The sequence below is a fragment of the Entelurus aequoreus genome, linkage group LG15 (genome assembly GCF_033978785.1).
Source record: "Entelurus aequoreus isolate RoL-2023_Sb linkage group LG15, RoL_Eaeq_v1.1, whole genome shotgun sequence".
NCBI lineage: Eukaryota > Metazoa > Chordata > Actinopteri > Syngnathiformes > Syngnathidae > Entelurus > Entelurus aequoreus.
In genome coordinates, this window is record NC_084745.1 from 56,134,356 (window position 1) to 56,159,301 (window position 24,946).

General features: G+C 38.7%; 1 protein-coding gene across 4 annotated transcripts in view; it reads left to right on the forward strand.

Annotated features, from left to right (window-relative positions):
• The first annotated feature begins 17,025 nt into the window (after positions 1-17,025).
• Positions 17,026-24,946, forward strand: part of LOC133630277 (U2 snRNP-associated SURP motif-containing protein-like) — a 40,629-nt gene continuing 32,708 nt past the window's right edge. For 3 of the 4 annotated variants that reach the window (XM_062021767.1, XM_062021766.1, XM_062021768.1), the window contains exons 1-8: positions 17,026-17,154; positions 20,957-21,055; positions 21,128-21,242; positions 21,344-21,471; positions 21,542-21,612; positions 23,337-23,425; positions 23,558-23,593; positions 23,732-23,814. In XM_062021767.1, the coding sequence (XP_061877751.1) occupies positions 17,110-17,154; positions 20,957-21,055; positions 21,128-21,242; positions 21,344-21,471; positions 21,542-21,612; positions 23,337-23,425; positions 23,558-23,593; positions 23,732-23,814 (666 nt within the window). In that variant the 5' untranslated portion in view covers positions 17,026-17,109. The remainder of the gene's footprint in view (positions 17,155-20,956; positions 21,056-21,127; positions 21,243-21,343; positions 21,472-21,541; positions 21,613-23,336; positions 23,426-23,557; positions 23,594-23,731; positions 23,815-24,946) is intronic. The other variant, XM_062021769.1, reaches the window with a different exon arrangement.

Below are 24,946 nucleotides of genomic sequence, written 5' to 3' on the forward strand. Positions count from 1 at the left end.
ATGAATTATATATATATATATATATATATATATATATATATATATATATATATATATATATATATATATATATATATATATATATATATATATATATATATATATATATATATATATATATAATTCATGTAGATTATTCATATATATATATATATTATTCATGTATAAATATATCAATCAATCAATTGATATATTTATACATGAATTTTATATATATATATATATATATATATATATATATATATATATATATATATATATATATATATATATATATATATATATATATATATATATATATATATATATATATATATAATTCATGTATAAATATATCAATCAATCAATGTTTACGTATACAGCCCTAAATCACAAGTGTCTCAAAGGGCTGCACAAGCCACACACTATGAATGTATGTATGAATATTATTTTTATTTTTATTTTTTTAAATTCTATTTATATATTTATTTTTTGGGGGGGTTCCCATCAAGTGTGGACCCAGAAAAAATATATTGTTTTTATATGTTATGTATATATATATTCAACACTTAACTCGACTCTCTAGATCAGGGCTCGGCAACCCAAAAATGTTAAAAGAGCCATATTGGACCAAAAATACAAAAAACAAATCTGTCTGGAGCCGCAAAAAATTAAAAGCCATATTACATACAGATAGTATGTCATGAGATGTACATTGAATTAAGAGGACTTAAAGGAAACTAAATGAGCTCAAATATAGCTACAGATGAGGCATAATGATGCAATATGTACATATAGCTAGCCTAAATAGCATGTTAGCATCGATTAGCTTGCAGTCATGCAGTGACCAAATATGTCTGATTAGCACTCCACACAAGTCAATAACATCAACAAAACTCACCTTTGTGCATTCATGCACAACGTTAAAAGTCTGGTGGACAAAATGAGACGGAAAAAGAAGTGGCATAAAACACGTCCTAGAAAGTCGGAGAAAGTTATACATGGAAACAAACTACGGTGAGTTCAAGGACCGCCAAAATTAGTAGGACAAAACGGCGCTCGCCAAATACTCGAATCAGTGAAGCATGTTTAATATAAACAGTGTAATTTCTAACAATTAGGGAGGTTTGTGTCATGTTTGTCCTCCTACAGAAACCTTATTAAAACCAAAAATATATATTTTTCCCGTCGTCTTTTTCCATTTTTCATACATTTTTGAAAAAGCTCCAGGGAGCCACTAGGGCGGCGCTAAAGAGCCGCATGCGGCTCTAGAGCCGCGGGTTGCCGACCCCTGCTCTAGATCAACTTCAGATCTATCTGTCCATATAAAAGACATTTATTTTAATGTTTTATGTCCTGCTTCACAAAACCTGCGCCAGTGTTAGGATGGATTTTCCGGAAAAATAACCCTACTTTTTAATGGCGGGCTCGGTGCCTACTATTTATTGATGGCAATGGAGGGAGACAATGAAACTGTAAGTAATAACAGTTTGTTGTGTAGCTACCTTAGCCTTCTAATGTAAGACAACAGCTTCACCGTCCTACGGCAATATAAAGAGTGATTTTTCCTAAAAACTACTTTTAATTGGCTCAGGGCCTACTGTGTTGGGCAATGGACGAGCACGTTGTATAATCAGGTAATACGTTAGCCTAGCTTCTAGTCTTTAGCCTGTTGTTTACAAGGGGTCGAAGCAGCGGTGCAGTGGAGTTGTTAACATGATGTAGAATAGAAAAGCCTTTTGTTGTCACGATACACATGAATACGATCTAGCATTGGAGAGAGCAGAGCTACTCAAGTGGTGGCCCGGGGGACCAAATCCGGTCCGGGAATGACACCACCGAATTCAGTTCACAACTTTGTGGACAAAAATCTTTTGCAGCATATTCTTCAGACTCTTTTTGTGTGGAGGGAATTGAACACACTGGCAGATCCTTGCAACAACATAGAACACTGGGGTCCAAACTTGTGGTTTACGTAACCGAGGCGTTCCTCAAGGCACCCCTTTGACTCCTCCCCTTTTTTTGTTATGTGATTTATGTAACCACGGTGTTGCCGCAGCGTGATTACCTCAGTCTTGAAATAATGCCGTAATATCCATCAACATTTCATCGAATTTTGGCGGTCTGCGAATGAACTTTTGGCGGTTTGCCAGAGGCTTGGGAGGGGGAGGAGCCAGCCGGTGAGGCGAGAGCATGTTTCAGCCTAAAGTCCGCGAGCAGCTCCTGGGAGCTTGTTAACATTCCAGTGCCAGGACCCCACGTGGATTCCCTGATAAGGGTCGCCTTTGTGTGGCGTGGTCCGGGTGGACGGCGGGCCGACGGGCCGGTCAAGGGACGGCGACTTGAAGCGAGGGCCTCGCACCCACTCTGGGAACAGACGCCGCACTGTGCGCCGCACAAAAGCATGGCGGCCATTGCATGTTCAGCACATTTGTCAGAAGTCAACACGGCTGTGTGGACGTCCATGATCAGGTAGATGACGAGATACAGACAGGTAGATGACGAGATACAGACAGGTAGATGAAGAGATACAGACAGGTAGATGAAGAGATACAGACAGGTAGATGATGAGATACAGACAGTTAGATGACGAGATACAGACAGGTAGATGAAGAGATACAGACAGGTAGATGACGAGATACAGACAGGTAGATGACGAGATACAGACAGGTAGATGAAGAGATACAGACAGGTAGATGAAGAGATACAGATAGGTAGATGAAGAGATACAGACAGTTAGATGACGAGATACAGACAGGTAGATGACGAGATACAGACAGGTAGATGACGAGATACAGACAGGTAGATGACGAGATACAGACAGGTAGATGAAGAGATACAGACAGGTAGATGACAAGATACAGACAGGTAGATGAAGAGATACAGACAGGTAGATGAAGAGATACAGACAGGTAGATGAAGAGATACAGACAGGTAGATGACGAGATACAGACAGGTAGATGAAGAGATACAGACAGGTAGATGACGAGATACAGACAGGTAGATGACGAGATACAGACAGGTAGATGAAGAGATACAGACAGGTAGATGAAGAGATACAGATAGGTAGATGAAGAGATACAGACAGTTAGATGACGAGATACAGACAGGTAGATGACGAGATACAGACAGGTAGATGACGAGATACAGACAGGTAGATGACGAGATACAGACAGGTAGATGAAGAGATACAGACAGGTAGATGACAAGATACAGACAGGTAGATGAAGAGATACAGACAGGTAGATGAAGAGATACAGACAGGTAGATGAAGAGATACAGACAGGTAGATGACGAGATACAGACAGGTAGATGAAGAGATACAGACAGGTAGATGAAGAGATACAGACAGGTAGATGAAGAGATACAGACAGGTAGATGAAGAGATATAGACAGGTAGATGACGAGATACAGACAGGTAGATGACGAGATACAGACAGGTAGATGAAGAGATACAGACAGGTAGATGACGAGATACAGACAGGTAGATGACGAGATACAGACAGGTAGATGAAGAGATACAGACAGGTAGATGACAAGATACGGACAGGTAGATGAAGAGATACAGACAGGTAGATGAAGAGATACAGACAGGTAGATGAAGAGATACAGACAGGTAGATGACGAGATACAGACAGGTAGATGAAGAGATACAGACAGGTAGATGAAGAGATACAGACAGGTAGATGAAGAGATACAGATAGGTAGATGAAGAGATACAGACAGGTAGATGACGAGATACAGACAGGTAGATGACGAGATACAGACAGGTAGATGAAGAGATACAGACAGGTAGATGACGAGATACAGACAGGTAGATGAAGAGATACAGACAGGTAGATGACGAGATACAGACAGGTAGATGACGAGATACAGACAGGTAGATGAAGAGATACAGACAGGTAGATGAAGAGATACAGATAGGTAGATGAAGAGATACAGACAGGTAGTTGACGAGATACAGACAGGTAGATGACGAGATACAGACAGGTAGATGAAGAGATACAGACAGGTAGATGACGAGATACAGACAGGTAGATGACGAGATACAGACAGGTAGATGAAGAGATACAGACAGGTAGATGACAAGATACAGACAGGTAGATGAAGAGATACAGACAGGTAGATGAAGAGATACAGACAGGTAGATGAAGAGATACAGACAGGTAGATGACGAGATACAGACAGGTAGATGAAGAGATACAGACAGGTAGATGAAGAGATACAGACAGGTAGATGAAGAGATACAGATAGGTAGATGAAGAGATACAGACAGGTAGATGACGAGATACAGACAGGTAGATGACGAGATACAGACAGGTAGATGAAGAGATACAGACAGGTAGATGACGAGATACAGACAGGTAGATGAAGAGATACAGACAGGTAGATGACGAGATACAGACAGGTAGATGACGAGATACAGACAGGTAGATGAAGAGATACAGACAGGTAGATGAAGAGATACAGATAGGTAGATGAAGAGATACAGACAGTTAGATGACGAGATACAGACAGGTAGATGACGAGATACAGACAGGTAGATGACGAGATACAGACAGGTAGATGACGAGATACAGACAGGTAGATGAAGAGATACAGACAGGTAGATGACAAGATACAGACAGGTAGATGAAGAGATACAGACAGGTAGATGAAGAGATACAGACAGGTAGATGAAGAGATACAGACAGGTAGATGACGAGATACAGACAGGTAGATGAAGAGATACAGACAGGTAGATGAAGAGATACAGACAGGTAGATGAAGAGATACAGACAGGTAGATGAAGAGATATAGACAGGTAGATGAAGAGATACAGATAGGTAGATGAAGAGATACAGACAGGTAGATGAAGAGATACAGATAGGTAGATGAAGAGATACAGACAGGTAGATGAAGAGATACAGACAGGTAGATGAAGAGATACAGATAGGTAGATGACGAGATATAGACAGGTAGATGACGAGATACAGACAGGTAGATGACGAGATACAGACAGGTAGAAGACGAGATACAGACAAGTAGATGAAGAGATACAGACAGGTAGATGACGAGATACAGACAGGTAGATGACGAGATACAGACAGGTAGATGACGAGATACAGACAGGTAGATGACGAGATACAGACAGGTAGATGAAGAGATACAGACAGGTAGATGACGAGATACAGACAGGTAGATGACGAGATACAGACAGGTAGATGAAGAGATACAGACAGGTAGATGAAGAGATACAGACAGGTAGATGACGAGATACAGACAGGTAGATGAAGAGATACAGACAGGTAGATGAAGAGATACAGACAGGTAGATGAAGAGATACAGACAGGTAGATGAAGAGATATAGACAGGTAGATGAAGAGATACAGATAGGTAGATGAAGAGATACAGACAGGTAGATGAAGAGATACAGATAGGTAGATGAAGAGATACAGACAGGTAGATGAAGAGATACAGACAGGTAGATGAAGAGATACAGATAGGTAGATGACGAGATATAGACAGGTAGATGACGAGATACAGACAGGTAGATGACGAGATACAGACAGGTAGAAGACGAGATACAGACAAGTAGATGAAGAGATACAGACAGGTAGATGACGAGATACAGACAGGTAGATGAAGAGATACAGACAGGTAGATGATGAGATACAGACAGGTAGATGAAGAGATACAGACAGGTAGATGACGAGATGCAGACAGGTAGATGAAGAGATACAGACAGGTAGATGATGAGATACAGACAGGTAGATGAAGAGATACAGACAGGTAGATGACGAGATACAGACAGGTAGATGACGAGATATAGACAGGTAGATGATGAGATACAGACAGGTAGATGAAGAGATACAGACAGGTAGATGACGAGATACAGACAGGTAGATGACGAGATACAGACAGGTAGATGACGAGATACAGACAGGTAGATGACGAGATACAGACAGGTAGATGAAGAGATACAGACAGGTAGATGAAGAGATATAGACAGGTAGATGACGAGATACAGACAGGTAGATGACGAGATACAGACAGGTAGATGACGAGATACAGACAGGTAGATGACGAGATACAGACAGGTAGATGAAGAGATACAGACAGGTAGATGAAGAGATACAGACAGGTAGATGATGAGATACAGACAGGTAGATGATGAGATACAGACAGGTAGATGACGAGATACAGACAGGTAGATGACGAGATACAGACAGGTAGATGAAGAGATACAGACAGGTAGATGAAGAGATACAGATAGGTAGATGACGAGATATAGACAGGTAGATGACGAGATACAGACAGGTAGATGACGAGATACAGACAGGTAGAAGACGAGATACAGACAAGTAGATGAAGAGATACAGACAGGTAGATGACGAGATACAGACAGGTAGATGAAGAGATACAGACAGGTAGATGATGAGATACAGACAGGTAGATGATGAGATACAGACAGGTAGATGAAGAGATACAGACAGGTAGATGAAGAGATACAGACAGGTAGATGACGAGATACAGACAGGTAGATGACGAGATACAGACAGGTAGATGACGAGATGCAGACAGGTAGATGAAGAGATACAGACAGGTAGATGATGAGATACAGACAGGTAGATGAAGAGATACAGACAGGTAGATGACGAGATACAGACAGGTAGATGACGAGATATAGACAGGTAGATGATGAGATACAGACAGGTAGATGAAGAGATACAGACAGGTAGATGACGAGATACAGACAGGTAGATGACGAGATACAGACAGGTAGATGACGAGATACAGACAGGTAGATGACGAGATACAGACAGGTAGATGAAGAGATACAGACAGGTAGATGAAGAGATATAGACAGGTAGATGACGAGATACAGACAGGTAGATGACGAGATACAGACAGGTAGATGACGAGATACAGACAGGTAGATGACGAGATACAGACAGGTAGATGAAGAGATACAGACAGGTAGATGAAGAGATACAGACAGGTAGATGATGAGATACAGACAGGTAGATGATGAGATACAGACAGGTAGATGACGAGATACAGACAGGTAGATGACGAGATACAGACAGGTAGATGACAAGATATAGACAGGTCGATGACGAGATACAGACAGGTAGATGACGAGATACAGACAGGTAGAAGACAAGATACAGACAGGTAGATGAAGAGATACAGATAGGTAGATGAAGAGATACAGACAGGTAGATGACGAGATACAGACAGGTAGATGACGAGATACAGACAGGTAGATGAAGAGATACAGACAGGTAGATGACAAGATACAGACAGGTAGATGACGAGATACAGACAGGTAGAAGACAAGATACAGACAGGTAGATGAAGAGATACAGACAGGTAGATGAAGAGATACAGACAGGTAGATGAAGAGATACAGATAGGTAGATGAAGAGATACAGACAGGTAGATGACGAGATACAGACAGGTAGATGAAGAGATACAGACAGGTAGATGACGAGATACAGACAGGTAGATGACGAGATACAGACAGGTAGATGACGAGATACAGACAGGTAGATGAAGAGATACAGACAGGTAGATGATGAGATACAGACAGGTAGATGAAGGGATACAGACAGGTAGATGACGAGATACAGACAGGTAGATGACGAGATACAGACAGGAAGATGACGAGATACAGATAGGTAGATGAAGAGGTACAGACAGGTAGATGAAGAGATACAGACAGGTAGATGACGAGATACAGACAGGTGGATGACGAGATACAGACAGGTAGATGACGAGATACAGACAGGTAGATGACGAGATACAGACAGGTAGATGACGAGATACAGACAGGTAGATGAAGAGATACAGACAGGTAGATGACGAGATACAGACAGGTAGATGACGAGATACAGACAGGTAGATGATGAGATACAGACAGGTAGATGAAGAGATACAGACAGGTAGATGACGAGATACAGACAGGTAGATGAAGATATACAGATAGGTACATGACGAGATACAGACAGGTAGATGACGAGATACAGACAGGTAGATGACGAGATATAGACAGGTAGATGACGAGATACAGACAGGTAGATGACGAGATATAGACAGGTAGATGAAGAGATACAGACAGGTAGATGACGAGATATAGACAGGTAGATGACGAGATACAGACAGGTAGATGACGAGATATAGACAGGTAGATGATGAGATACAGACAGGTAGATGAAGAGATACAGACAGGTAGATGACGAGATACAGACAGGTAGATGACGAGATACAGACAGGTAGATGACGAGATATAGACAGGTAGATGACGAGATACAGACAGGTAGATGACGAGATACAGACAGGTAGATGAAGAGATATAGACAGGTAGATGATGAGATACAGACAGGTAGATGAAGAGATATAGACAGGTAGATGATGAGATACAGACAGGTAGATGAAGAGATACAGACAGGTAGATGACGAGATACAGACAGGTAGATGACGAGATACAGACAGGTAGATGACGAGATACAGACAGGTAGATGAAGAGATATAGACAGGTAGATGAAGAGATACAGACAGGTAGATGAAGAGATATAGACAGGTAGATACTGACAACACACGAAGGAGGCGGGCTATGTTGCCATGGCGCCAGCTGACAAGTGTGCATCCGTTACCACGGCAACAGGCTAACGTGAAGACTTGTTTCCTGCATTACCGGGAGGTTTTCCGGGGTCAAGAGAGTCTGATCACAAGACCGTGGCGTCATCTTTTTGGCCGCTTGGACACGTCACATGTTTTACATTTCCTCCTTCCTGGCTTCTTTCCCCCTCTCAGTTGTATGCACCAACCTGAGGCAGATCTCCTGCTCTCTACACGTCCAAAGGGGGCCCTGGGGGGCCCTTTATTTGTTACTTACCTTACCCCGATACACTTTAACACAAGAAAACTAGAAACAAACAAAATCCTCCAAAATGTCTGATGACCTGTGAGTCTTTGTTTTTTGATCGTTAGGGATGGATACAGAATTTGCTACTTTTTAGTGAATCCAGAAGTGTGTATAGCGAAGCAGATTAATCGGGAAGTGTGTATAGTGAAGCAGATTAATCGATAAGTTTGTATAGTGAAACAGATTAGTGGAGAAGTTTGTATAGTGAAGCATATTAATCGTGAAGTGTGTATAGCGAAGCAGATTAATCGAGAAGTTTGTATAGCAAAGCAGATTAATCGAGAAGTTTGTATAGCGAAGCAGATTAATCGAGAAGTTTGTATAGCGAAGCAGATTAATCGAGAAGTGTGTATAGCGAAGCAGATTAATTGAGGAGTTTGTATAGCGAAGCAGATTAATGGAGAAGTGTGTATAGCGAAGCAGATTAATGGAGAAGTGTGTATAGCGAAGCAGATTAATCGAGAAGTTTGTATAGCGAAGCAGATTAATCGAGAAGTGTGTATAGCGAAGCAGATTAATGAGAAGTTTGTATAGCGAAGCAGATTAACCGAGAAGTGTGTATAGCGAAGCAGATTAATTGAGAAGTTTGTATAGTGAAGCAGATTAATGGAGAAGTGTGTATAGCGAAGCAGATTAATCGAGAAGTTTGTATAGTGAAGCAGATTAATAGAGAAGTGTGTATAACGAAGCAGATTAATCGATAAATTTGTATAGCGAAGCAGATTAATCGAGAAGTTTGTATAGTGAAGCAGATCAATCGAGAAGTGTGTATAACGAAGCAGATTAATCGAGAAGTTTGTATAGCGAAGCAGATTAATCGAGAAGTTTGTACAGCGAAGCAGATTAATCGAGAAGTGTGTATAGTGAATCAGATTAATCGAGAAGTGTGTATAACGAAGCAGATTAATCGAGAAGTTTGTATAGCGAAGCAGATTAATTGAGAAGATTGTATAGTGAAGCAGATTAATGGAGAAGTGTGTATAGCGAAGCAGATTAATCAAGAAGTTTGTATAGTGAAGCAGATTAATGGAGAAGTGTGTATAGTGAAGCAGATTAATCGAGAAGTTTGTACAGTGAAGCAGATCAATCGAGAAGTGTGTATAGTGAAGCAGATTAAACGAGAAGTGTGTATAACGAAGCAGATTAATCGAGAAGTTTGTACAGCGAAGCAGATTTCCCCATGAGAAGCGATGTAAATATGAATAATGAGTTTTAACCTTGACAAAAGGCCCTTATGTTGTAAAAGAGACATAAGGGAGAGGGAAGGAGAGCGTCCGCCCTCGATGAGTGCCAGTGACATCACCACAATTTTCACAACTTTCTGCATTTAGATTCTGACATTAGTGGGCCTTGATGCATGAGAGGATTTCAGTCGTATGTATGAGAGGATTTCAGTAGTGTGAATGAGAGGATTTCAGTCGTGTGTATGAGAGGATTTCAGTCGTGTGTATGAGAGGATTTCAGTCATGTGAATGAGAGGATTTCAGTCGTGTGTATGAGAGGATTTCAATAGTGTGTATGAGAGGATTTCAGTCGTGTGTATGAGAGGATTTCAGTAGTGTGAATGAGAGGATTTCAGTCATGTGAATGAGAGGATTTCAGTCGTGTGTATGAGAGGATTTCAATCGTGTGTATGAAATGATTTCAGTCGTGTGTATGAGAGGATTTCAGTCGTGTGTATGAGAGGATTTCAGTCGTGTGTATGAGAGGATTTCAGTAGTGTGTATGAGAGGATTTCAGTAGTGTGTATGAGAGGATTTCAGTCGTGTGTATGAAATGATTTCAGTCGTGTGTATGAGAGGATTTCAGTAGTGTGTATGAGAGGATTTCAGTAGTGTGTATGAGAGGATTTCAGTTGTGTGTATGATAGGATTTCAATAGTGTGTATGAGTGATGATTGTGTACATGAGAGATGTTTCTGTGCATGAGTGTTGATCGTGTGCATGAATGATGTTTGTGTGTGTGAGTGCCATGAGCGTGTTTGTGTGAGTGATGATTGTGTGCATGAGTGATGATTGTGTGCATGCATGATGATTGTGTGTGAGTGCCATGAGTGTGTTTGTGTGAGTGATGACTGTGTGCATGAATGATGATTGTGTGCGTGACTGATGATTATGTACATGAGTGATGATTGTGTTTATGAATGATGATTGTGTGCATGAGTGCCATGAATGTGTTTATGTGAGTGATGACTGTGTGCGTGAGTGATGATTGTGTGTATGAATGATGGTTGTGTGCATGAGTGCCATGAATGTGTTTATGTGATTGATGATTGTGTATGAATGATGATTCTGTGCGTGAGTGATGATTGTGTGCATGAGTGATGTTTGTGTGCATGAGTGATGATTCTGTGCGTGAGTGATGATTGTGTGCATGAGTGATGTTTGTGTGCATGAGAGATGATTGTGTGTATGAATGATGATTCTGTGCGTGAGTGATGATTGTGTGCATGAGTGATGTTTGTGTGCATGAGTGATGATTCTGTGCGTGAGTGATGATTGTGTGCATGAGTGATGTTTGTGTGCATGAGTGATGATTGTGTGCATGAATGATGATTGTGTGCATGAATGAGGATTGTGTGCATGAGTGATGATTGTGTGCATGAGTGATGATTGTGTGCATGAATGATGATTGTCTGTATGAATGATGATTGTGTGCATGAATGATGATTGTCTGTATGAATGATGATTGTGTGCATGAGTGCCATGAATGTGTTTATGTGAGTGATGATTGTGTATGAATGATGATTCTGTGCGTGAGTGATGATTGTGTGCATGAGTGATGATTGTGTGCATGAGTGATGATTGTGTGCATGAATGATGATTGTCCGTATGAATGATGATTGTGTGCATGAGTGCCATGAATGTGTTTATGTGAGTGATGATTGTGTATGAATGATGATTGTGTGCATGAGTGATGATTGTGTGCATGAGTGATGTTTGTGTGCATGAGTGATGATTCTGTGTATGAATGATGATTCTGTGCGTGAGTGATGATTGTGTGCATGAGTGATGATTGTGTGCATGAGTGATGATTGTGTGCATGAGTGATGTTTGTGTGCATGAGTGATGATTGTGTGCATGAATGATGATTGTGTGTATGAATGATGTTTGTGTGCATGAGTGATGATTTTGTGCATGAATGATGATTGTGTGCATGAGTGATGATTGTGTGCATGAGTGATGATTGTGTGCATGAATGATGATTGTGTGTATGAATGATGTTTGTGTGCATGAGTGATGATTTTGTGCATGAATGATGATTGTGTGCATGAGTGATGATTGTGTGCATGAGTGATGATTGTGTGCATGAGTGATGATTTTGTGCATGAATGATGATTGTGTGCATGAGTGATGATTGTGTGCATGAGTGATGATTGTGTGCATGAGTGATGATTGTGTGCATGAGTGATGATTGTGTGCATGAATGATGATTGTGTGTATGAATGATGATTGTGTGCATTAGTGCCATGAATGTGTTTATGTGAGTGATGATTGTGTATGAATGATGATTGTGTGCATGAGTGATGATTGTGTGCATGAGTGATGATTGTGTGTATGAATGATAATTGTGTGTATGAATGATGATTGTGTGCATGAGTGACGATGTAACTAAATGAATGTCACTAAATCCCATTGCTGCATGACACATGTTTGCCACGATCATCAATGTGATTATCAGCGAGTGTCCCGTAGAGAACCTTTCAGGCCGGTTTGTGTTGCCGTGTCGCCATGGTGACGACGCAGAAGGCCAGTTTTCAAGTCCACGTCCTCATGAGAGGATGCTCAGCTTGCAGAGGGTGAAAGCCCACATAGTCATGCGAGGGAGGGCCGCAAGAAAAGCTCCGTGGTTAACAAGTGACAGGAGGTCTGCTCCTCAAAGAATGTGGACGTGACCCAGCTCGTCCAAATCCGCCTGGGGGAGGGGGAGGCGCTTTATGGAGTTTTAGAAGAAGAAACAACCTCTGGGATGTCATCATGTCACTCCCGGGTCATCACGTGACAGCACAAAGATGGCGTGGACACAAGCGTACATCAATCATCTTGGTGTCCATGTCCAAGCGTGAAGGATCCTCACCTCTTTTTTTTCCCTTTTGTGTGCAGCTGATCATTGCCAGAAGCTCCTTCTCAGCCGGCTAGCGCCACCTTGTGTTCACAGGAACAAACAGCAGCTCAATGAACTCCAATATCCACCTCAATCAATCAAACTTTGGACTCTTAAAATGTTTTTTCTTCAAGAGCTCAGTGCTCTTGTGTGTCCTCATTTTGTGTTCTTGATGCTTGCCTCTTGTTTTCTTGTCTTTGTTTGCCTTTTGGTTCGCATTTAACCCTTTAAAGCAAGCCTGGGCAATTATTTTGACTCGAAGAGCCAAATTTAAAGAAAAAACATGTGTCTGGGGGCCGGTATATCTATCTATGTATATATATATATATATATATATATATATATATATATATATATATATATATATATATATATATATATATATATATACATTTACACACTAAAAGGGGTATATTAGATTGTAGGTGGGGTTTTTTCACCTTCGCGTTCATATTTCGCTGTGTTTGTTGCATTTTTGTTGTGTTTTGCTTGATTGTTAAAATAAGTGGATGGTTCATATGTAGTTAATATTCAGTGTTTTATCCCTAATAGTTAATATTGTAACTCCCACATTCTTTATTTTCATGTACATTCTGGGTGTCTCATACAGTAAAAAAAATTTAAATTCCATTCCGTTTTTTAAGGCTTTGTATTAGTGTTCCTAAAAGTGTACAGCAGATATATATATATATATATATATATATATATATATATATATATATATATATATATATATATATATATATATATATATATATATATATATATATATATATATATATATATATATAAAATGGATGGATGGATGATGTAAGTATATATGTCATGTAGTAACATTCATAATAACATGTCATATATACATGATGTAAATATATATGTCATGTAGTAACATTCATAATAACATGTAATATATACATGATGTAAGTATATATGTCATGTAGTAACATTCATAATAACATGTAATATATACTTGATGTAAGTATATATGTCATGTAGTAACATTCATAATAACATGTCATATATACATGATGTAAGTATATATGTCATGTAGTAACATTCATAATAACATGTAATATACACATGATGTAAGTATATATGTCATGTAGTAACATTCATAATAACATGTAATATATACATGATGTAAGTATATATGTCATGTAGTAACATTCATAATAACATGTCATATATACATGATGTAAGTATATATGTCATGTAGTAACATTCATAATAACATGTAATATATACATGATGCAAGTATATATGTCATGTAGTAACATTCATAATAACATGTAATATATACATGATGTACGTATATATGTCATGTAGTAACATTCATAATAACATGTAATATATACATGATGTAAGTATATATGTCGTGTAGTAACATTCATAATAACATGTAATATATACATGATGTAAGTATATATGTCATGTAGTGACATTCATAATAACATGTAATATATACATGATGTAAGTATATATGTCATGTAGTAACATTCATAATAACATGTAATATATACATGATGTAAGTATATATGTCATGTAGTAACATTCATAATAACATGTAATATATATATGATGTAAGTATATATGTCATGTAGTAACATTCATAATAACATGTAATATATACATGATGTAAGTATATATGTCATGTAATGACATTCATACTAACATGTAATATATACATGATGTAAGTATATATGTCATGTAGTAACATTCATAATAACATGTAATATATACATGATGTAAGTATATATGTCATGTAGTAACATTCATAATAACATGTAATATATACATGATGTAAGTATATATGTCATGTAGTAACATTCATAATAACATGTAATATATACATGATGTAAGTATATATGTCATGTAGTAACATTCATAATAGCATCTAATATTTACATATTTTGATCATTCTAAGCATACGAGGGCATGTTATTTTCACAGACGCATCATAACGTTCGCTATTTCCTTCGACAACAACAAAACTACTAATCATAGCAGACTTGATGAGAGACAACAAAGATTACTTTGGGACAAATGATGATCCAGAAACTTCTATTTTTGAACCTGAATATAAGGAGGATGATCTACAAGTTTTAGAAGCTGTGTGCTCAACATTAAGCATTGTGTAGCAGTATTGCTAAGTGCTAAACAATATATACAAACAATCACTTACTGTACAATGTCTGCTCTCACTGGGACAGAGACTGATGGGATGTTTGTATCTCCCCGTCTAGATGAAGAATGAATTATAATTAATTATAATCCTCAAGAACGGTTCAAAAAAAGGTGCCGCAAACAAGCGTCTTTTCGTGTCTTTCTCGCCATCTCCGGGTCTAAGTTGGATGTCAAAGTTGACCAACTTGTGGGTTTATGTCCACAACCTTCTACTATCCAGGTGAGAGGCATGATTTATCATCTAGAATAAACTGTCACAGAAGCGACGCAGCCGCTCAATTTGTCAATATAGCAGCATAAGCTAGTTAGCTCTCTTAAAACAATAATAATAAATGTGTATATATACATATATATATACATATATTAGGGCTGCAACTAACAACTAATTTGATAATCGATTAATCCGTTGATTATTACTTTGATTAATTGATTAATAATCGGATAAAAGAGACAAACTACATTTCTATCCTTTCCAGTATTTTATTGGAAAAAAAACATATAAATAAAAATTAAAAAATTTAAAAAAATTAAAAAATTAAAAATAAAGTAGTCTCTGCTCATGCGCATAGCATAGATCCAACGAATCAATGACTAAATTAATCGCTAACTATTTTTATAATCGATTTTAATCGATTTAGTCGATTAGTTGTTGCAGCCCTAATATATATATATATATATATATATATATATATATATATATATATATATATATATATATATATATATATATATATATATATATATATATATATATATATATATATATATATATATATATGTATATGTATATATATATATATATATATATATATATATATATATATATATGTATATATATATATATATATATATATATATATATATATATGTATATATATATATATATATATATATATATATATATATATATATATATATATATATATATATATATATATATATATATATAGATATATATATATATATATATATATATATATATATATATATATATATATATATATATATATATATACATACCGGTATATACACACATACATACATACACACATATATATACATATATATACATATATATATATATATATATATATATATATATATATATATATATATATATATATATATATATATATATATATATATATATATATATATATATATATATATATATATATATATATATATATATATATATATATATATATATGATTCATGTACATTTGTGTAAACTCAAGCCCTTAGTAGGAATGTGCCGATTCGTTTTTAGTCCCCCGGCTGACTAGCGGCTAGCAGCTGTGTGTCTCCATACACAGTGTGGAGCCGCTCCCCTAATTTAATCATATTCACCTCCATTACGGCAAATAAACTGCATTTCTTAGTGTCTTTAGTATCATTCTCAAGTGCATCTGTCACTGGAAGACGAGGATAAACATGTTATACACCCAGACCAAGCCAGGAGCATGCATGCTAATAGCTACGTTAACCGCTCAGCTAGCAAGAAACAAGAGAAGAAATACATGTTTTGTACAGTTTAAGAAGTGTTACATTACACTAGAAAGTAAGCAGTTATTAACAGATAATGAATAAGTGTATTAATAAGAGTTATAGAGAGGATAATATAACAACAACTGTTTGAGCGCCACCTTGTGACGTGAATATGCTACAACGTTTACTATTTTATTATCAACTACAAGTCAGTGTTTATTACATACAAAAAATCGGTGTATTTGTGCAGGATATGTGAAATTGCGTTTTTTTATTGTTAGTAATATTCCCTTCTGTTTGAATCGCGCTGCCATTTATAATTGAAGGTTGAAACGTGGAAAAAAAAACTATCGACGAATCTGCGATTGGTTGTTCACCCTCGTTTTCGTTTTCCGCCTCGCATCTATTTATCGGCGATCGATTGTGTTTGAGTTCCACAAAAGATGGCGGACCGAACACCTGGAGGCTCTCATAAAGCAGGCGCTAAGGTGAATGTACGCTTTCTCCTCGCGTCAGCTCCTAACTATTTTGTGTAATGTGACCCACGCGTGTGTTTATGCGCCCCGACCGCGGCGAAAAGGTGAAGCTCGCGGCGTGTGCGCCACTATGCTAACTAGCTAACTGTCTGCTACGTTAGCTTAGCACAGCTAGCTACATTAGCTTAGCACAGCTAGCCACTCGCCTCCTCGATCGTGGTTCCATTCCACCACTGAAAGGCACGTTTTGCCACAGCTGAGCAAGCGCTGTATCGGCGAAGGCAATAGGAATAACATGTCTGTATAATACGTAATTGGGCCGAACTATGCTAGCGCTGCTTGGCCGCGGTCCGTCGGTGTTAAGGCGGCGTGCATGACCCGTCCAGTAGGCCCCTGGTTCATTAACTAACATCCTGCTGGGACATTCATGTCAGCTTTATGTCAAATATGACAATGAATGTTGCACATGAGTGACCATTCTCCACATTGGTGTACTGTGACAGCAGCCAGTGCAGTGTTGGCGCTAGGAATTTTCAAAATGGGGTCCCAGGGACCCCCATCAAGTCTTAAAAAATGGGGTCCAACAGTAAATATTTGGGGTGCCATTTTTTTGTAAGCAAGATCTGGCCCCCGGACCTTAAGTTTGACACCTGTGGCCTAGCGCTTGCATAAGAGAATGATGGGCTCATAGCTTGTGTGGTGGGGCCACTTTTGCTTGAGACGCTCATGGATTATTTTGAAGCAGCCTTCAAGCGCTCTGTGGACAAACATTTCCACATGTCACCACTAGGGCTGCGAATCTGTGGGTGTCCCACGATTCGAGTCAATATCGATTCTTGGGGTCACGATTCGATTCAAAATCTTTTTTTTTTTTTCCGATTCAAAACGATTCTCTATTCATTCAATACATAGGATTTCAGCAGGATTTACCCCAGTCTGCTGACATGCAAGCAGAGTAGTATCCATCCATCCATTTTCTACCACTTGTTCCAATTGGGGTCGCGGGGGGTGCTGGAGCCTATCTCAGCTGCATTCGGGCGGAAGGCGGGGTACACCCTGGACAAGTCGCCACCTCATCACAGGGCCAACACAGGTAGACAGACAACATTCACACAGTAGGGCCAATTTAGTGTTGCCAATCAACCTATCCCCAGGGGCATGTTTTTGGAGGTGGGAGGAAGCTGGAGTACCCGGAGGGAACCCACGCAGTCACGGGGAGAACATGCAAACTCCACACAGAAATATCCCGAGCCCGGGATTGAACTCAGGACTACTCCGGAACTTTGTATTGTGAGTCACATGCACTAACCCCTGTGCCACCGGGCTGCCCGCAGAGTAGTAGATTTTTGTAAAAAAGCTTTTATAATTGTAAAGGACAATGTTTTATCAACTGATTGCAATAATGTAAATTTGTTTTAACTATTAAATGAACCAAGAATATGACTTATTTTATCTTTGTGAAAATATTGGACACAGTGTGTTGTCAAGCTTATGAGATGCGATGCAAGTGTAAGCCACTGTGACACTATTGTTCTTTTTTTTTATTTTTTATAAATGTCTAATGATGTCAATGAGGGATTTTTAATCACTATGTTGAAATTGTAACTAATATTGATACTGTTGTTGATAATATTCATTTTTGTTTCACTACTTTTGGTTTGTTCTGTGTCGTGTTTGTGTCTCCTCTCAATTGCTCTGTTTATTGCAGTTCTGAGTGTTGCTGGGTCGGGTTTGCTTTTGGAATTGGATTGCATTGTTATGGTATTGCTGTGTATTGTTTTGTTGGATTGATTAATTGAAAAAAAAATATATATATAAAATAAAAATCGTTTTTAAAAAAAATGAGAATCGATTCTGAATCGCACAACGTGAGAATCGCGATTTGAATTTGAATCAATTTTTTCCCACACCCCTAGTCACCACCATTAATTATTACATTTTAACTGCCTGTTACGTTCATTTATCTGCTCTGTTTCACCTGGACTCTTGACTTTCCTCCTCGTGAGATCGCTTTTTAAAGCAGTGGCTGATTTTGCCTGACATATCTGCAACGCTAAAAAACATAAATGTTACTCTGACACGGAGGAAACATTTTTAAATAAACACGACATGCTTGTAATGCTTTCTTGGGGTAACTAATTTTAGTTGACCTAGTACCGGTCAATCTGTACCGTCATGAAACTCTACCTGATCCTCTGCAAACTTCTAAGAAATTCCTCAATCAGTCGAAGCAAAGTCTACGCTACCTCAAGGTAGTGTGCTGGCTCCACTACTGTATAACATCTATACCAATGACCAGCCAATGGACCAGAACACTGACGACTTCTGTGTAACATCTCGAGAGTACGTTTAAAGCGGTAGAAGCAAACTTCACCTCAGCCCTAGATGAGCTACTCCTCTACTACGAACAAAACCATCTACACGCAAACCCTGCGAAGACCCAAGTCTGCTCGTTCCATCTCAGGAACCGGGATGCGAACCGACCTCTTAACAGCAAATGGTCTGGAACAACACTTGAGAACTGTACCAACCCTGTCTAACTTGGCGTAACCCTGGACCGCACCCTCTCCTTCAAGGAACACATCAAAAACACCAAACTAAAAGTCAGCTCCCGAAACAACATCTTACGGAAACTGACAAATTCCAAATGGGGAGCCACAGCACACACACTAATATGTACTGCTTTGGCCCAGTGCTATTCCTCGGCAGAGTATGCATGTCCTGTCTGGGAGAGATCAACCCATGCCAAGAAACTCGACCCAGCACTGAACAACACCTGCCGCTTGATCACTGGTTGCTTGAAGCCTACCAACCTGAACAACCTACATCTCCTCGCTGGCGTTGCCCCTGCAGACGTGAGACGGGAAGTTGCCAGCTGAGTAGAGTTCACAAAAGCTACCAGTGATGAACGCCACCTCCTCTATGGACCCTCAGCCCAACGTCTGAAGTCGAGAAGCTTCCTCAGCAATGTCCAGCCCCTAACAACATCTCGGGAAGAAACCAGACTCCAGCTATGGACACAAAGACTAGAGAAAGACCCCCCTCCTATTGACATGGGAATCCCCCCTTCTGAAGACCTGCCCCCCGGGTCTAAAACACCATGGGTCCAGTGGAAGACACTAAACCGCCTGAGAACAGGAACAGGGCAATCAAAAGCTGCTGTGGCCAGATAGGGCTACAAAAGCGGCCCAACCACCTGCGAATGCGGAGAAGAAGATCACACGATGCAGCACTGCCTTGTCTGTCCTCTGCTACCCAACCAGTGCAGCTTAAAAGATCTCGCAGAGTTCAACGACAATGCAAAAGACTGTGTAAAGAAATGGGAAACTGTCATATAACCACATGCTTCAAAGACACGAAAAGAAGAAGAAGAATCAATCGATCTATTATAATTAATCAGAAAAGGTTGGAAAGGAAGCTAACACTACTTAGCTGTGTTCACTTACCAGAGACAAAATGTTCACAGCACAGTCTGGAGTGTTCTGTAGGAGTCCAGTGATCTCTCTGTATGGCAGAAATCCACTTGTTACGGCGGTCAACGTTATGCACCAAGTCGCGGGAAAAAACACGATTCGATCAGTTTCTTCTTCGGTAGTTGCTTCAGGTCTTTCCGGTGCACTGCTGTGGATATAGCACCTCTACAGTGGCGCAATGCTGCAACTGCAGTTAAAGTACGTAGCAGAGGGACATCAATCACTCAATCAACACAGCCAGAGCTTTACGCTGTGTTGAGCGATGTCAATTATGCAATTTTAAACGCAGGAAAAACCCTGCTGTCGATTTTTCCCTAAAATGAAAATGTTGACCTCAACAGGCGCTGCTGGAGAGCAAACTAAAGTCTTTCAGCATAGGAAAAATGTCAGCGACCAAGCGAACGCTAAGCAAAAAAGAGCAAGATGAGATCAAGAAAAAGGTTAGTAGATTGAATGGTGGTATATTCCCTTTAGCTCTACACATTATTGAATGCATTATTTTCTGTGTTCAGGAGGACGAGCGTGCAGCAGCAGAGATCTATGAGGAGTTTCTTGCTGCGTTTGAAGGCGGCGGGGAGGGAAAAATCAAAGCTTTTGTCCGTGGTGGAATTGCAAACGCCACGAAAGGTAAAGCGTTGCAAATTTCACTGTTTGCATGTAGAAGAATGCGCAGACTTGGTTTGCCTCCACAACACGTGTTTGTGTGTGCACGTGAAATACATTTTCAGAGGAGGCAGCAGTAGATGAGAAGAAAGGGAAGCTGTACAAGCCCAAGTCACGTTTCGAGGGAGAAAGCAAAACCATCTTGCCTCTGGAAAGTCCAACGCCTCAGTTCCTACCAGTGGACAAGCGACAAGTGAGTACGCTGCTTTCGTCGCGGTGCGCGGTGCCAGTTTTTCAAAACATGTTTGTTGTTCATATTGCAGCTCGCGAAGAAAATGAGCGAGAAGGAGAGGAAGAAGAGCAACCTGGAGCTGTTCAAAGAGGAGCTTAAACAGTATGTTGTGACATTCTGTTAGGGTTGGGCAATATGGAAAAAAATGATCCTGATTAAATTTTCATCCGATCTTGATTGCTATCACTTTTTAAAATATTTTTAACCAGAACTCTTAAAAAAAAACTAACTATAAATTAGTTCAGAGAAGTCCAAAATGCAACCGGGCCATTTGCAGACCGCAGCTCATTTTTTAACTGCCGGCGGCACACTTTTAAAATATTATTACGGTACTAAAAAAGTGCAATTAAAAAAGCATACAGGTGAAATGTAACGTGAAAAGGTTGAAATGATGACTCTAAAAACACAAAGCTTTTTTCTTCCAAACTGTCATTGGTCGAAAAATAATAACGAATCAAAGTGTTATGATTTATTGATCTTCAATTACCTCTCATCAAATATTCCACTTTGAAATATGTGTGTTTACGATATAAAAAACACTGTTTTCTGTGACAAAAAGGGCATGGTAAACAAAATAAAACTCATAATGGACGGAAGAAGGTGAAGTTGATATAGATATTTAGGATTTAAAGGGAACATATTGCATATTTTGTGTTTTTGCCATTAAAAAGAGGATTCTCATGAACAAAAATGGCATAAAACATAAAAATAGAATACAACTTTATCAACTGATCTGAAGTTTTAAGCGTTAAATAATAAAATTCTATACGGCTTATTTTTCCGGGTTCCTGGCACCAAACTAAAGGTTAAAAAAAATCAAAATTTAGAGTTTATTTGGAACATGCATGCATCATGATACATCACAATTTCCAGTTTCAGTATTCAACATTTTCGTAAAGGAGTAGGAAGAAGCAGAGCTTATTTAATCCTAGCCCTTTTCCTTAACATAGCAGTTGCTAACACTTTAATCACAGTATACGCCATAAGTAATAACATTAAAAATAAATAATAATTACTGAAGTTATTTTTTATATGAGATAAATAAGATTACTGGTATCTAGAAAATGAGTGGATGGACTTAAGACCTTTAGTATATCAGTGTGTGGAATTCAATTATGGAATTGATTAAGCAAATAATTCAATGTAATAATATGATCCAAATCAAGAAACTCTTAAAACTGAAAGTGTTTACAAAGTACAAAGATCATTTACTGAGGAATTTGTGAAATTGCAAGAATACAAAAAGAAGGCCGTTGTAAGTTAATAATACTAACACACACTCGTAAACGTTAGCATTTTAGCTAATGCTAGCAAAGCTTGCTTGATTACATTACGATAGCACATACAAATATGTTTAAAAGCACTCCTACAGACGTCACACATGGGATGGTTTAGTAAGTAAGAATTGTTTTAGTTATTTTGTAAAACTTACAAATGTTGCTTGGAGTGATGAATGAAGAATCCGTACAAGTAGAAATGCTATGGACAACAAGAAGATGGAACAGCAAAATCTCTAACCAGAAGGGAACTGCAGCAAAAAATCCATAAATTAGCCACAGAGTTCAAAGCGTAGGAAAAAAGTAGCGGTTTATAGTCCGTAATTTACGGTAGTTGATTTTGCCCTTAAACAAATAATTGAACAATATCTTTCCTATGAATTTGTGTGAGAACAAAACACGCATCAAATTAAAATCAAGTTTGATTATAAAAATAATTTCAGGTAAATAAAGAGTGGGAAAAAAATGAGATTGTGCATCGGGCCCCAATTGAGCTGTAAGATGATGCTCCAGCCCTCCATTGTTGTGACGTTGTTGTGACGTTGGCAGGATCCAGGAGGAGAGGGACGAGCGGCACAAGCAGAAGGGGAGAGTTAGTCGATTTGAACCTCTCAGCGGCGCAGAGAGCAAACGTTCATGTAAGTGTTTGCAAAGAAAAAACTCCCTAGACTACGTGGAGCGGGTCGGAACCGGCCCATACCCCTCCCTCGCCACTGCGTCCACCTCACCCTGAAAAAAAACAATTTACACTGCCTCTCTGCTTCTTTTAGCGGATGGTTCCTCACGAAGAAACCGTCCGTCCAGTGGTAATTTTGACTTTAAGTACAGTGGCTGTGAATATCTTGAAGATGTTAAAATGATGATTGACTTTCTTTACTGGCCAAGAGCAAGTCGTCGTCCTCCGGCAGCAGTTGGAAATGTCCTCTTGTTTTGTGTCTGTGCAGTTTTGGATGACTGTGCGCCCGGCTCACACGATGTGGGAGACCCGTCCACCACTAACTTGTATCTGGGCAACATCAATCCACAGGTAAGGTCATCTCACAGGTCATGCGTGTGAAAGATACAATGACTTTCAATGGCTGCAGTTTATGGGACAATTCCACAGCATCAGATTAGATTTTGATATGTTTTGATCAGGGATCCACTTATCATTTAATTTAAAATTTTTTATTTATCTCCTTCATTGATGTGCATTTTTGATCTGTAGACAATTAAACTTTAGCAACAAAACACATATTTACACACCTATGCTTGAGACGGAACAGTTTGAAGAAAATCTTATATTTCCTGCCCCCTTCAACATAATAAGTAGTGTTACTTAATGGATAGCCCAGATTCACAAGCATACAAACCAAACAAATACATCCAAATATAATGAAAACACACACAAAAACTTCATGAAGTACAAACCAAACAAAAAAAATAATATACACCTCACGGGATGATACAAAACAAATACAAAACCAGACAAAAAATAAGTAAAATAATAGATATAAAGCAAAATGTAAACACTTACGGCTGTCCATATGATCTTATTGTTCTGTCTTTATATAATTTTTTCAATTGGAATATATTTCCACAATCTTTTATCTCATTGTAAAGAAAATTCCATAGTTTAACCCCCACCACTGATATACACATTTGTTTTAAAGTTGTCAGTAATGGTATGGGTTTTGTGAAAAAGCACATGATCACCAATGCCCATTAAATCATTTTAACCTTTGGGACTCCCTAAATGCGGTGAACGTTATAGGTTAAAGGGTTTCAGCCATAAAATTTTAAGTACCGTATTTTTCGGAGTATAAGTCGCTCCGGAGTACAAGTCGCACCGGCCGAAAATGCATAATAAAGAAGGAAAAAAAACATATATAAGTCACACTGGAGTATAAGTCGCATTTTTTGGGGAAATTTATTTGATAAAAGCCAACACCAAGAATAGACATTTGAAAAGCAATTTAAAATAAATAGAATAGTGAACAACAGGCTGAATAAGTGTACGTTATATGAGGCATAAATAACCAACTGAGAACGTGCCTGGTATGTTAACGTAACATATTATGGTAAGAGTCATTCAAATAACTATAACATATAGAACATGCTATACGTTTACCAAACAATCTGTCACTCCTAATCGCTAAATCCCATGAAATCTTATACAT